The sequence below is a fragment of the Panthera onca genome, chromosome E1 (genome assembly GCF_046562875.1).
Source record: "Panthera onca isolate mPanOnc1 chromosome E1, mPanOnc1 haplotype 2, whole genome shotgun sequence".
NCBI classification, from domain to species: domain Eukaryota; kingdom Metazoa; phylum Chordata; class Mammalia; order Carnivora; family Felidae; genus Panthera; species Panthera onca.
This window is the reverse complement of record NC_138352.1, coordinates 32,217,682-32,232,289: the sequence shown is the minus strand read 5'-3', so window position 1 is coordinate 32,232,289 and position 14,608 is coordinate 32,217,682. Positions and strand designations below refer to the sequence as shown.

At 53.4% G+C, this 14,608-nt stretch overlaps 2 protein-coding genes across 6 annotated transcripts in view; one reads left to right on the top strand and one right to left on the bottom strand.

Annotated features, from left to right (window-relative positions):
- Nucleotides 1–722: 722 nt before the first annotated feature.
- On the top strand, nucleotides 723–8,478 carry SERPINF2 (serpin family F member 2). Of its 4 annotated transcripts, none has more exons than XM_060646923.3 (11): nucleotides 740–854; nucleotides 1,220–1,428; nucleotides 2,045–2,114; nucleotides 2,292–2,330; nucleotides 2,450–2,512; nucleotides 2,809–3,010; nucleotides 3,496–3,639; nucleotides 3,754–3,957; nucleotides 4,443–4,585; nucleotides 6,481–6,685; nucleotides 7,351–8,478. In XM_060646923.3, exons 3-11 carry the CDS (start codon nucleotides 2,049–2,051, stop codon nucleotides 7,761–7,763), a joined length of 1,479 nt encoding a protein of 492 aa, XP_060502906.1. In that variant the 5' UTR covers nucleotides 740–854; nucleotides 1,220–1,428; nucleotides 2,045–2,048; the 3' UTR covers nucleotides 7,764–8,478. The 4 variants fall into 4 exon arrangements, with proteins under 4 accessions (XP_060502904.1, XP_060502906.1, XP_060502905.1 ...); XM_060646924.3 differs by having other exon boundaries at nucleotides 813–901; XM_060646921.3 differs by lacking the exon at nucleotides 1,220–1,428 and having other exon boundaries at nucleotides 723–854.
- Nucleotides 4,889–14,608, bottom strand: part of SMYD4 (SET and MYND domain containing 4) — a 69,178-nt gene continuing 59,458 nt past the window's right edge. The window contains exon 11 of one of the 2 annotated variants that reach the window (XM_078437586.2): nucleotides 4,889–5,334. In XM_078437586.2, coding sequence (XP_078293712.2) covers nucleotides 5,061–5,334 — 274 coding nt within the window. In that variant the 3' untranslated portion in view covers nucleotides 4,889–5,060. Of the gene's footprint in view, nucleotides 5,335–13,441; nucleotides 14,391–14,608 lie in introns of those variants that run through there. The other variant, XM_060646927.3, reaches the window with a different exon arrangement.

Below are 14,608 nucleotides of genomic sequence, written 5' to 3'. Positions count from 1 at the left end.
ATCAGGGTGGGGAAAAATTGAGACCCAGCAGCTTCCAGGGCAGTGAGGAGAGTGAGAAGTAGGGCGGGAGGAAGGTGGGAGACAGCCTGATCATTGCTCTTGGGCACCACGGGGTACAGGGCTTCTGGTTCATGCAGTCCCAGGTCAGTTTCCTGAACCCTCAGTTTGGGGGAAGGTAAGGAGGCTTTGATCTTGCTGAGGGAGGATGCTGGCAGAGGCCATGGCCCTGTCTCTTCTCTCCACCCCTTCCAAACCCAGACTGAAGGCAGCCAATCAGGATCCTGGGCTTGTAGGGATTGGGGATGGGCATCTTATCTTGGGTTCCCCACATAGGCTCCCATAGCTTCCCCTTCCTTACCCTTAGGACGGGGGAGAGAAAAGGACATTGGAAGTGAGAAGCTGGAGGTGGCTCTGAGCCCAGCTGTGTCCTTGGGCATGTCGCATAGACTCTCTGAGCCTCACTAAAATGGGGATGAACCCCCACCTCATGGGGTTGGGGGGAGGCCCTTCCTGGATCTGCCCTACAGATGAGGACAGTCTCCTCAACCGTTTCCTGCACCTCCTTTCTTCAGACTCAGGTGGGACTCAAATCCATGAGGGCTCCAGGTAGCTATCTCAGGGTTAGATGCCCTGGTGGGAATGGGGCTTCCGGCCCCAATATCAATGTTTAACCGGATGTGCAGGTCAATATTTACCAGAAGAGAAAGCAATTTGAACCAGGGTTGGCTGAGAGCAAAGGTCCTCCTGGTGGGAGGGGAGGGCTCAGCTGGGCTGGCTGGAGCCTGGGCAGAGTGTGGGGAGCACCCAAGTGGGGCCAGAGGGACAGTGTGTGCAGCAGCGAGGAGCCTGCAGAGGTACGAGGGGAGGGGTGGCTCGGCCTGCTCTTTGGGCAGGAGAGGAGGTAAGAGCTGCCTACCTGGCTGAGGGGGTCTGGGGTGAATTTATTCAGGTTTCTTATTTCCCAGCCTCCTGGGTGATGAAGACCCAAGGTGGGGGTTCTGGCAGGAGTCTCCCTGGGACTTCAAAAACTAGAGGTCCTTTCTTGCCAGGAAGTTTCAAAAGCCCAGCTTGGAGATCAGAGCCCTGGCCAAGGGTCCTTGTGCATGATGGGGGGTGGGGCCAGGGGTGATAGAAGGACTGGTCCTGAGATGGGGGTGGGGTTGGAGTGTGTGGGACCCGCTCTGGGACAGATCTAGACCTGCCCATCCCCACCCGCCAGCCTGGCTTCCCGGAGCTGACCTGGACAGAGTGGGGGGCGAGGCCTGTGCTTCCCGTAAGTCCAAAGGTGGCTCTGTTGGGAGCCATTCATTGGGCTCAGTTGCTGGGTCAACAACGTGGCTCTCCAGCCCATCTCACCAACGCTGCTGAGACCTCAGGGCCTCACGGGCCTGTCCACGTTGGTGGTCAAGACCAGACGAGCCAGAAAAGGTGGGCCACTGGACAGCAGGTTGGATAGGAGCTCTGGGAAAGGGGCCCCAGTATGGAGGAGGCTTCGGGGCAGGCTTCCCAGAAGAGGGGCCCTGGGCTAGGCCGACAGCAGCCATGTGACTGAGTGCCAGGCATTGGAATCAGGACTCACAAAGACGGTCTTATTTTGGTCCTCACAATAAACAGTGGGAGGAGGTAGGGACTTCTGCTACCATTTGACAAGAAAAGGCAAAGCCCAGAGGGGTAAGGGAGATCTATCTCGGGTCCTCTGAGAAGAGGCAGGATGTGGATTCTAAACCAGGGCTGACTCACAACATGGGGCCTTGAAGAATGAGGACTGCTCTTGTTTCGATATTTCCCCTATAAACCTGAACATTTTCAGTGCACGAAATGGGAAAAACCGGAAAGTAAGAAGGGGTTAAAAGCAATTAGGGGGAGCTCCCCACCCCTGAGAGATGGAAACCAGGGCGAGTGTGTTTTCGGGTGGGTGTGCAGGCGCTTGCTGGGTTGACCCTCAGCGTAGAGGCTCAGGAGTTGCCAGGCCAGGCAACGTGTGGGTGGGATCCCGCGCGGGAGCGTGGGCGAGCTGGGGACGCAGGCTCCCTGTCCCGCACAGGAACATGGCGCTGCTGCTCCGGGGGCTCCTGCTGCTCGGCTTGTCCTGCCTGCAAGGCCCCTGCCTGGTGGTGAGCCTGGGCCTCGGTCAGGGTGGGGCGGGGAGGCAGGGGGGGCCACGCCGGGGGTCGGGTGTGTGTGTGTGTGTGGGGGGGGGGGGGTCTGGGCGGGAAGAGGAGGGGGCTGAGTCGAGGGAGGCTTTGGCTCTGAGGGCGTTCCCTCTCCTCTCCTCATCCCTTTCTCGACAGTTCTCCGCGGCGAGTGCCATGGAGCCCTTGGACCAGCAGGTACTGGGGAGTGAGGGGCGAGAGGGGGAGGAAGGCCTTGAGGGGCCTCACCTGTGGCTCTTGCAGGGTGGGGGACGTGTGGGAAGGGTCCCGCTCCATTCGCTTCCTCCCTTCTTCAGCTAATGAGCGGGCCGGCCCAGGAGAAGCTGCCCCCGCTTATCCTCCTCAAGTTGGGCAACCAGGTACAACCAGGTGGGGCTGGGGGAAGAGTGGGCGGGGTCCGAGGGAGGAGGGCCAATCAGCAGGGGCGAGGGACCCGGGGGCGTGGTCATGAGGCTGAGACCTAAAGGGAGAGGGTGGGAGGGAGGGACGAAAGGAAAGGACGGGGTCCCCAGAAGGCTATTGCCCACGTGACTCTCCCTCTCTTGTCAGGACTGGGACGAAGCCCTGCTGTTCCCAGGCACAGGGCTTATGAAAGGGATCTTGCAACACAGAGCAGACCCCTTGGCCCTACTGACCCTCTGATCTGTCCCTGTAGGAGCCCAGTGGCCATTTTGCCCTGAAGAAGGCCCCAAGAGACTGCAAGGGAGCCCCAACCCCAGAGGAGACCCGCAAGTTGGCCCAGGCCATGATGGCCTTCACCACAGATCTGTTCTCCCTGGTGGCCCAAAGGGGCACCAGCCCCAACCTCATCCTGTCGCCTCTGAGTGTGGCCCTGGCATTGTCTCACCTGGCACTAGGTACTGTGACCTCTCCAGGCCAGCAGAGCTGGGAGGCCAGTAGGAACTCCATACTCCAGAGTTTACTAGTGGGTGCTTCTTCCATCAGGGTCACTTGGATGTTTGGTAAAAATGCAGATTCCTTGGCACACCTCTAGTCTCTGTGAATCAGATTCCCAGGGATTGGGCCTAAGGATATGCTTCTGGTGATTTTTATGCAAGGGTTTGAGAGCTACGATGTCTTCACTGGACTGGATGCTCTCATGGTGGGAAACTGAGGTTCAGAGAGGGAAAACAACTTGGATGAGGTGAGGTCACTCAGACGGCAGCAGCAGAGATGAAAGTAAAACTTAGGGAGTACTGTCATTCAGACCAGTTCAGTGGATATGGGAGGAGAATGTGATGCCGTGGGCGTGCTCACCATGGGGGTTTAACAGGGGCTAGAGTGGGCAGCAGGGCGGGAAAGAACCCCGGCCCTGGGCCACAGCTGATGTGGTCCTCTCCAGGGGCTCAGAACCAAACGCTGCAGAAGTTACTACAGGTGCTGCACGCAGACTCAGGGCACTGCCTCCCCCACCTGCTGAGCCACCTTTGCCAGGACCTGGGCCCTGGGGCATTCCGACTGGCTGCTAGAATGTACCTGCAGAAAGGTAGGTGCTGGTGGTTTGGAGCTCCCTAGGTAGTGCCCTGGGCTGAACGGGGTTGATGGAGATGGGCTTGGCCTAGGTTAGGGTTAGGAACAGCTTGTGGCCCCTCCTGTGTAGGATTTCCCATCAAAGAAGACTTCCTGGAACAATCAGAACAGCTCTTTGGCGCAAAGCCCGTGAGCCTGACAGGAAGGAAGAGGGATGATCTGGTGAACATCAACCAATGGGTGAAGGAGGCCACAGAGGGGAAGATTGAGGATTTCCTTTCAGAGCTGCCAGATGACACAGTGTTGCTTCTCCTCAATGCCATCCACTTCCAGGGTGCGTTTGTCCTCTCCTCGGGTCCCCCACCCCTCAGCTGGTACCCCTGCCCTGTAGGCTGAGCTGGGCTGCAAAACCTTTGTCCTCAGGGTTTTTCTCCTCAGGGCTGGGCCAGGAGGCAGGGAGATCTCTGGGTTGTGGCTTGGGGGAGGGTGGGAAACAGGTGATGGTTTGCCAAAGAGGGGGCCAGGAACTGGATAGGGCTGTTGTGCCCTAGCAGGAAACTGAGTCTGAAAGGATCGGCCAGGTGGGGGTGGGGGGGCAGGTGGGACGCTCCTGGGAGCATGGCAGGGCATGGGAAGAATGCAAGTCCAGATTTCCAAAATGCTACAGGGAAGACACCTTAGATCAGCTGGGTATGCACTGGCACAGTGTCCCTTGGGGGTTTGACTCTACCTTTTGTCCCTTGAACGGGTTCTGGGTGGAATAGGGAAGAGGCTGGTGGTGTCCCAGTCTATGTGGCCCCTGCCCTCTGCTGGATATAGGTTTCTGGAGGAGCAAGTTCGACCCGAGCCTCACCCAGAGAGACAGTTTCCACCTGAATGAGGAGTTCACGGTGCCAGTGGACATGATGCAAGCCCGCACGTATCCCCTGCGCTGGTTCCTGCTGGAGCAGCCTGAGATACAGGTCACCTTTGATCACCCACCCAGGCTGGGCCTGACTGCTGGGAGGCGGGGAAAGGAGGGGGCGGGGCTGTGGAGCAGGCACAGGGGTAGAGGGAGCTGTGGCCCATCTTCCTTGCAGTCCTGTCGCTGAGACAGGTGGCTCTGGAAGGTCTCACTGTGCCCTGACCCAGTGGGGACTGAGGTTCCAGTCTCTTCGAAGTTCATTAATTTGGCAAAAGTATGTGGGGGCATGTGCTGCATGCCAGATCCTGTTCTAGGCTCCGGGAGCACAAGGGGGATCTGGTCCCCGCTCTCGGGAGGGAAGATACAGAGTACACGAACAAACATAGTTTCAGAGAGTGGTGAGTGCTGCGAAGGAAAAAAAAAAGTGATTGATCGGTGGCTGGGGAAGATATTTTAGATACAGTGGTCAGGGAGCGTTCTTTGAGGAGGGGCCTTGGGTCGAAACCCAGGTGATCTTTGGTGATAAGGGTTTATTATAAAGGCCCATGGGTTGTTGGGCAGCACAGGGGCCACTCAACAGCTGTAGAGCCACTCAGCCTCAGCATCCCCAAGCCTGGGCGATGTGACCTGGCTGTCACAGTGCTCCTTAAGAGAAAGGAGGGTCTGGTTGGGATGGATTTGTCAGTATCCTGCTGGAACATTCTGATCGCATGGAGTGCAATGCCAAGCTGTCTCAGGTGAGGCCTCCCTTGCTTCTGGCCCAAATGTGGTCCTCTTGGCTTGAGCGTGGATCCCAGGGCCCGTGAGCTGTGGCAGAGACGGCAGTGTTGGTTAGTTTCACAAGACGGCCTGGCACAGACCTCAGCTGCTTCTGTTAGCCCTCCTGAGAGGGGCTGTGGGCCTGTGGTTGAGGCGGACCCTTGGAGCAGTGTCCCGCTTCTCCCTTCCACCCTGACAGGTAGACAGTCTTGTTCACCTCCCCACCTGTGCCCTTCGTGCTGTTCCTGCTCTCTAGGCTGTGTCCTGCCCCTCCTCCTTTACCCTCTGCCTCTGTTCCTGGCCCTCGGGCCTCCTCTTCCTCATGCACTCTGCAGGTAGGCCCTGGGCAGCCAAAGGTGGGGCTTCCCCCGCCCCCCCGCCAGGGCTCCTGCTCCCTGGCTGCTCTGCCTGGAGCCTGAGGGGGTCACAGCTGCCAGGGGCCATCGAACCCAGTGCTTTCCACACTTGCATAGCTGCAGAAACCCCACTGACATGAAATCTTACCTCAAACCACATACACACCCGGGCAGTCACTGTTGAAGGTTGGGGGGTGGGGAGGGAACCACCCTTTGCGGTGGCTCCTCTACAGAACCCAGGGTGGTTTGGACATGAACAACGCAGGCCATTGTACACATGGAGAAACTGAGAGGCTGACACGGGGGCCTTTCTCAACCCAAGTCACTGGTAGCAGGTGAAGAGAGAGAAAGTCACCATTTATTGAGCACTGCCTATGTGCTGATACTCTGTTAGAAGCTTTAAATGTTTATTTATGTTTGAGGAAGAGAGTGCTAGCAGGGGAGGGGCAGAGACAGAGGGGGACAGGGATCCGAAGTGGGCTCTGCGCGGACAGCAGAGAGCCCGATGCGGGGCTTGAACTCACAAAGCGTGAGATCATGACCTGAGCCCAAGTCGGACGCCTAACTGATTGAGCCACCCAAATGCCCCTCTGCTAGAAGCTTTAAAAGGCTCTCTCTCTCTCCTCTCTGTGTGTGTCACACATCACCCTGCAATGTGGGCAGGTAGTATTATTCCACTTCACAAGTGAGGAAATGGAGGCTCAGGGAGGCCGAACACAACCTGAGAAGAATAGCCTGGAACCCCTGGTCCATCTGTCTCAGCAGCATGTGCTGGCCCAGACCCCATCGGGTCTGGGCGCTTACTGGTCCTCACGTTGTTGCCTTTCCTTTTCCGTAGGTGGCTCATTTCCCCTTTAAGAACAACATGAGCTTTGTGGTCATTATGCCGACCCACTTTGAGTGGAACGTGTCCCAGGTGCTGGCCAACCTGAGCTGGGACATCCTGCACCAGCCCTTACTGCGAGAGAAACCCACCAAGGTCCAGCTGCCTAAGCTGCATCTGAAATACCAGCTGGACCTGGTGGCCACCCTCAGCCAGCTGGGTAAGGAGGCTGGGCATGGGACAGCTCCCCCGGGTCAGGCTACGGCATGGGACAGCCTCCCCTAAGTCAGGCTAGGGCATGGGACAGCCAGAGTGGGTGAGGAGGAACCCCCACCCCCACCCCAAGCTGGCAGTGGGGTACCCTAGCTTTGGGTCCCAGCCTTTTCTGGGGCTTCGGGAGGCAAGAGCATTTCCTATGAGCCCCTGGACCATCTGTCCTGGGGTGGGCTGGGGTGGCCCAGGGAATGAGGACCTGCTCCATCCAAGACTGAGCATTGCAGAGAATCCCCGCTAGAGAGCCTGGGTGGCATGTGAGCCTTTCTGGCTGTCCTGCAAGGGGCACTGTACTAGGCACTGGGAGCCCACCGTGTACCAAGAGCTCCGTCAGATGGAGTGGACAGATAAGGAATCAGGTACTTACAATTCAGTATGAGTGAAAAGAGGGAGGGGCTTCTCTCCAGTTCACTGGATTTGGGGGCAGGGGATCAGGGAGGGCTTCCTGGAGGAAGGGACTTTTAAGCTGATACTTGGAGGTTAAATAAGAGTTAACCGGGGACCTGTGGGTTGGAGGTGTTCCCTGGCCAGGATGCCAGACACCCTCCCGGGTGCCCAGGCGGCCTGGGGGGCAGCAGGCAGCTCTGAGCAGCAATCCCCTGCCCTGGGCAGGCCTGCAGGAACTGTTCCAGGCCCCAGACCTACGCGGGATCTCTGACCAGAGGCTGGTGGTGTCCAGCGTGCAGCATCAGTCCACTCTGGAGCTCAGCGAGGCTGGCGTGGAGGCGGCCGCGGCAACCGGCACTGCCATGTCCCGCATGTCTCTCTCCTCCTTCATCGTGAACCGCCCCTTTGTCTTCTTCATCCTCGAGGACACAACAAGCATGCCCCTCTTTGTGGGCAGCGTGAGGAACCCCAACCCCAGCGCGCAGTGGGAGCGCAAGGAACAGCAGGATTCCCCGGACGACAGGGACTCCTTCCTGAACCAGAAAGCCTTCCCCCGTGGAGACAAGCCCTTTGGCCCTGACTTGAAACTTGCGCCCCCCTCAGAGGAGGATTACCCCCAGCCTAATAGCCCCAAGTGAGAGGCCAGCTGCCAGCATCCTGAGTCCCTGCCTGGACCAACTTCTCAACTCCTGAGACTCTTTCCAAACAGCTTCGTGGATTAGGGCAGGGGTCTGGGTGGGCGGTCTGGGAGCGGAGAGGAGTTGTTTTCTCCCCGCTCCTCTCCTCTCTCGGGGAGTTTGGGGTGGGTGGGGCCAGGATGTGGGCGGGCGCCAGGGAATCATGGGCCTGGATCCCACATCATTTCTTCCAAAGTGGCTAGGAGGCTGTCCTTGTTTGGGGCTTGGGCAGAGGGGCAGCTAGAGAGATCCACTTTTGTCAGGAAGGGAGAGAGGTTATTCCCTAAGTTGGCGGTGGCACTTCCACATTTGTTTACCAGAGGGGGGGTGGGGACAGGAGGGAATGGATGCCTTGGCTGGGGAGAGAACTGACAGACCCTGGGGGTGGAGCCTTGTCCCACTGTGTGGGTGGGAGTTGAGCCTTCCAGTCCCTGCTTCGCTCTTAACCTCCCCAAGGCCCTCAGCCCTCCGCCCACCCTGATGTTGTGTCACCTCAGTCCCCCCACCGCTCCTTGGACATACCCACATTGCCAGGACTCTCCTTCCCTCCGCTCCCTCCTCTACCCAGGTGTCTCAGGGGCTGCAGTGGGAGAGGAGGGGGATAGTTCCCTAAGGCTCTTTTGTAAAGTTTTTGTAATGATTTTTATGCCACGCGAATAAAGAATGAATGGCCCTGGCTGCTTTGCTGTCACTATTCTGGGCGTGAGTGGGAGCAGGAGGGCGGAGGAAGGTGGGAGGAGGCCACAGGCTGCACTGAGCACCCGGCTGGTGCCTGAGGGCAGGCAGCCCTCTCTGCCACGTTTGTCCTCTGACCACTCGCCCGCCCTTCTCCGCGCAGTCCCCTCTGACCTCGCCAGCCGTCTCCAGGGCCGCCTCCACGCCAGCCTGGCTCTGCTCTCAGCCTCTTCCCCTCTAGGGACCTCCAGCAGCTGGCAACAAGGGCGGCTCAGAAATAGCGCCGGCCTCCCAGTTTGGGAGAACTGGCAATTAGGGAGCTTCTGGAGTTTCTAATTACATGCGGGTCCTTCTGCCAGGAGCAGGCGCCCGCCAGCCGGGGGGCAGGCTGCAGGAAGCGCTGGCTCCAGCTGGAGGCTGTCAGCGCCCCAGATCTGGGGGGAGTGATTGGGCGCACCGCGGCACCGGCACCCGGCTGGGGGCAGCGCGGGTGTCCACGTGGGTGGGCCCTTGTCTGTGAGCGCAGGGTGTCTGTGCAGTGGCCGCCTGCAACCCTGAAGAACACTGGTTAAGAGCAAGTGCCTGGGGTAGACTCTTGCTTCTAACAAACCGGCAGTGTGGGGAGACAGGTAGTAAATAAAACAAGTGAAATAGATGGTGTGTCAGAGGCTGACAAGGGCTATGGGGAGAAAGGAAGCAGGGAAGGCCTCCCCTATAGGTGGTGTGGGAGCAGAGACTGGAAGCAGGGGAGGGCAGGCACCATGGAAATCTTGGGGAGGAGCTTCCCGGGCAGAGGAGGAGCAAGGGCAGAAGTGGGAGCATGCTCAGAAGGTTCAGGATGAGCAGGAGATCCATAAGGCTGGGGCGGGGTGGGGGTGGGGAGGGGTCAGAGGGGAACTGGAGACCGATGGCGTTAAGGCTTTAAGGTCGCTGTAGAGAGTGTTGTTTTTATCTTTGGAGTAAGAAGTAATTGGAAAGTTAAATCAGCAGTCTACCAACTTAATTTCACCTTCTAAATCCTTCTCCGCTCTCTCCTCCTCTCCATTCTGGCTTTAGCCACGGTTTGGATCTGGTCATCACTCCCACGGGTCACCTGCCCTCACCTCCTAGGTTCTCCCTGCTGCTGGTCTGACTGTATCCCCCTACACGTCCTTGTCAGAGCCTGTGTGTCCAGCAGTGAGTCAAGCTCTGGGGAGACAGCAGTGAGCCAGCAGACAAGATCCCTACCCACCGGAGCCTAAATCCGGTGGTGGAGTGATCTAGACAATAAACAAGTGAAAATCTGGTGTTGAAATATGGTATGCAAAGTGCACAAGTCTCAACTGTACATGAGCTTAATGAATTTTCTCATGAACCCAATACCCCTGTGCAACCAGCACCTGCATCAAGAAATGGTACTCACTCTCCTGACATCCAGGAACAGATTCGTCTTTCCTGGTTTTGAACTTCATATGAAGGAATTATAGGGTCTGCTCTGTTGGGTCTAGCTTCGTTTGTTCAACCTCCTGTTTGTGACATTCGTCTGTGTTGTTGTGGATGGCAATAATCCACTCACTGTGGAAGGCTTTTAAGTGAGGGGTGCCGTGGTCTGATGTTGAGTTCTAGAAAGCTCTCTTTGGCTGCTGTGTGGAGAACGGAATGTAGAGGGACAAGCGTGGGTTAGCAGGCAAGAGACACAGGGGGTGCGGGTATTTTGCAGATAGATGCTGTAGATTCTGTGGATAGATTGTATGGGACATGATGGAAAGGAAAGGCTCAATGATGGTGGGGTTCATAGTTCAGATTCCTGGATTTCTGTTTTGAGAAAATGGGTTTCACGGAGATGGGAATCAGAGTAAGGGACAGATTTTAGCATAGATCGGAGGTTTCTCCCTTTCCTTCTTTCCTTCCTTCCTTCTTTCTTTCTTTCCTTTTTTTTTTTTTTTTAATTTATTTTTAAGTAATCTCTACACCCGACGTGTGGCTTGAACCCACAACCCCGCGATCAAGAGTTGCACACTCCACCGACTGAGCCAGCCAGGCGCCCGACTGGAGATTTCTAGTTTGAACATGTTGGGACTGAACTACCACATTAATGTAGACTAACATCGTCTACCGGGGACAGTTCAGGTTATGTCTGTGGTTCTACTTTTGTTCTGAGGAGTGTTTGGATGGTAAATTATATGTTCATCCTACCTACTCGGCATCCAAGTGGATTTGTCAAATACGCTATTGGGTATCTTGGTCAGGAATACACACTTGGAAGTATCTGGGAGCATACAGATGCATTGAAAGTCACGGAACTAGGGGAAATCACCTAAGAGGAGATGTCGATGGTGAGGAAAAGGGGTCCCTGGATCGAGCCAGCTAAGGAGACAGAAAAGATGCAGTGTGTAGCGACAGCTTTACAAGTCCTTCCACGATCCCTCCTCTACTCCCATAACTGTCATCCTGAATTTGGTTTCTATTATTTTCATGTATTTCTTTTACTGTGATCACACGAATTTTTTTTTATCCTTGGGTAGTATATAGTGTGTGTTTTTAAGCCTTATGTAACTGTGTCGTGCAGTTTGCATGTTTCTGCAACTTGTATCACTTCACCCTCTGAGACAGGTCTGTGTTGATACAAATGACTTCCCTTCACTTTCTCAGGGCTGGAAGACTTTTCCATCTCTAGTCTCCTGTTGATGGACATGCATCTACTTTTTTTTTTTTTTTTAATTTTTTTCTTTAACGTTTATTTATTTTTGAGAGACAGAGACAGAACACAAGCAGGGGAAGGGCAGAGAGAGAGGGAGACACAGAATCCGAAGCAGGCTCCAGGCTCTGAGCTGTCAGCACAGAGCTGGTTCGGGGCTCGAACCCATGAACCTTGAGATCATGATCTGAGCCACCTAGGCATCCCATTAGTTTGTTTCTTTTTGTCACTATAAATAGTCCTGCTATAACATTCTTGACCATACATACTTCCTTGTGCACACATGTGGAATCTTGCCAACTTGCATGTTTAGGATTGGAATTGCTGAGTTGCAGATTGGGTCTCCCCATCTTTAACTGCCAGGGCTGCCCCCTATGGTTATGCACAGCTTTGCCATTTGTTGCCACATTGTTCTTAGAAGTAGTTGTATCAATTTATATTCTCACATTCTCAGCTGCAGGGCATTAAGAGATCCTGGTTGTCCACATCCTCACCAACACTGGGTCTTGTCAGATGTTTAAATTTTGCTGATCTGGGGGCGCCTGGGTGGCTCAGTCGGTTAAGCGGCCGACTTCGGCTCAGGTCACGATCTCGCGGTCCGTGAGTTCGAGCCCCGCGTCGGGCTCTGTGCTGACAGCTCGGAGCCTGGAGCCTGTTTCAGATTCTGTGTCTCCCTCTCTCTGACCCTCCCCTGTTCATGCTCTGTCTCTCCCTGTCTCAAAAATAAATAAATAAATAAATAAATAAATAAATAAAACGTTAAAAAAAAATAAATTTTGCTGATCTGATGATGAGTGTGAAACACACTCATCAAATTACGGTTTTAATTTGCATTCCCCTGATTACTGGTGAGAATAAACCATCTTTTTCATCAGTTTAGTGGCCACTTTGGATTCTCCCGTGAATTACTTGGGTCTACGGTTCTGTTGAGTTTTTAATTTTTTGTATTAATATGTAGCTGTCTCTATATTACCATTAGTAATCTTTTGGGGTTTCTTTTTTGGTTTTTTGTCAGTTACCTGTGTAACAATTATGTTCTCCCAGTGTGAGCCTTTTGTTTTCATTTTGTTTTATGGTATCTTCTCATGTTTTCAGTTTTAGTGTTAAATTTACCAATCTTTTATAATTTGTTCTTCTTTTGGTGTCTTGTTTAAAAAAAAATCCTTTCTACCCAGAGATCACAAAGAGATCCATTCATACCTTTCCCTTTTTTTTTTTTAAAGTTTATTTATTTATTTTGAGAGAGAGAGAGAGAGAGAGAGAGAGAGAGAGACAGTGCACTAGCAGGGGAGGGTCAGAGAGAGAGGGAGAGAGAGAGAATCCCAAGTAGGTTCCACACTGTCAGTACAGAGCCCGATGCAGGGCTCAAACTCACAAACCATAAGATCATGACCTGAGCCGAAGTCGGACACTTAACAAGACAAGCCACCCAGGCGCCCCTGTATTTGCTTTTGAAAGCATTAAAAGTATGTCTGAAAGGATACATAGGAAAGAGATTAACAGAGGTTTCCAGGGAGTGGTATGAGGTGACTGGAGATCAGATCACTGTGTACCTTTTGTTGCTTTTGGGTTTTGAAACTTGTGAAAAAAATGCTAATTTTTCTTTAATGTTTACTTATTTTTGACAAAGAGAGCATGAGCAGGGGAGGGGCAGAGAGAGAAGGAAACAGAAGATCTGAAACTGGCTCTGTGTTGACATCAGAGAGCCTGATGCAGGGCTCGAACACATGAACCGTGAGATCATGACATGAGCTGAAGTCAGACACTTAACCAACTAATGCCTATTCTTAATTAAAAATTTTTTTTTAAATGTTTATTTATTTTTGAGAGTGGCAGGGGTGGGGGGGAGCAGAGAGAGAGGGAGACACAGAATCTGGAGCAGGCTCCAGGCGCTGAGTTGTGAGCACAGGGCCCGATGCGGCGCTCGAACTCACAGACCCGTGAAATCATGACCTGAGCCGAAGTCGAATGCTCAATTGACTGAGCCACCCAGGTGCCCCCTATTCTTAAATAATTTAAATAAAAAATCATTAAGAAAGTTTCTTCAGGGGCGCCTGGGTGGCTCAGTCAGTGGAGTGTCTGACTCCAGCTCAGGTCATGATCTCGTGGTCCGTGAGTTCGAGCCCCATGTCGGGCTCAGTGCTGACAGCTCAGAGCCTGGAGCCTGCTTCAGATTCTGTGTCCCCCCTCTCTCTCTGCCCCTCCCCTGCTCATGCTCTCTCTCTGTCAAAAATAAATATTAAAAAAAATTTTTTTTAAAAAAAGAAAGTTTCTTCAAAAACAGAAATTGTTTTTCACATTTAATCCCTAATGTAGCTAGAGCTACTTTTTGTGAATGGTGTGAGATAGGGATCCAGTTTTAACTTGTCCACATGGATACTTGCACCCTTCCTGCGTTTCCATGCTTAGCTCCTTCTTATTCACCCTTTAAGACAGCTTAGATTCATATATTCCAACCACATTGCCACAATACCCTTCAGAACAGTGCTGTCCGATAGAAATACAATGCAAACTACATACGTAATTTAAGATTTTATAGTAGCCACATTAAAAAAGAAATCGGTGAAATTAATTTTAGTAATATATTGCATTTAACCCAATACATATAATCAGTGTAAAAACTACTGAGATACTTTACAGTATTTTTTTTCATACGAAATATCCACAATCTGCTGTGTATATTACACTTATAGGATATCAGACTAGCCACATTTCAAGTGCTCTGTGGCCACATGGTTAGTGACTATTGTACTGGACGGCGGGGTTGTAGAGCCTGCTATCACAGAGTGTGCCACGTTATGGTGGAACAATCTGTTCTCGTACCAGCCTCTTACTATTAGCCAGTAAGTTTCTGGAGTGTGGCACTGAGCCTTATTCATCTATATCCTTCTCCTCCTCTGCATACCTAGCCAGCGACTTGCATAGAGGTACCCAACTTTTTTTGTTGAAAGGCTTGAACTCTGACTGTTGAGAGAGTTTTCTTATATAAAGCTGAACCCATTGGAAAGTTCTACCCAGGGGCTCTAGTTCTGCTCCCTGGAGCCTCACAGGAGGTGATGGTGTTTTCTGGAATTTTCTCTTCCCCAGCTAAATATTCCAGGGCGTTCCCTGTTCCTTCCCTGATCTCTTCTCTGGAATTTTCTCTTCCTCCAGCTAAATATTCCAGGCGTTCCCCGTTCCTTCCCTGATCTCTTCTCCGGATGACCACTGGGCTCTCAGCCAGCACTCATACCTGCCTGGAAAGCGTTTTGTTACGTTATTTCCCATGTCAGTATTTTAGGTTCACAACCACATTGCAAGGTCCTAAACATCCCAGCTGAGCAGGGCCCAGGTGTTCCCCCATCTAGAGGACCTGTATTGTGCCTAGCAGGTGCCCAGCACACTCTTGGCCTCCCCTCAGGACTAACGGTTCTAGCACAGCCCAGTTCTTCCTCTGGTCAGATATTTCCCCCAC

What these genes read in the sequence shown, in the direction of transcription:
- SERPINF2 (XM_060646921.3), top strand. Translation starts at nt 2,049, where the DNA reads ATGGCGCTGCTGCTCCGGGGGCTCCTGCTGCTCGGCTTGTCCTGCCTG. An exon ending in TAGAATGTACCTGCAGAAAG is followed by an intron (nt 3,640 to 3,753) that starts GTAGGTGCTGGT and finishes CCTCCTGTGTAG; the next exon opens with GATTTCCCATCAAAGAAGAC. An exon ending in TGGAGCAGCCTGAGATACAG is followed by an intron (nt 4,586 to 6,480) that starts GTCACCTTTGAT and finishes CCTTTTCCGTAG; the next exon opens with GTGGCTCATTTCCCCTTTAA.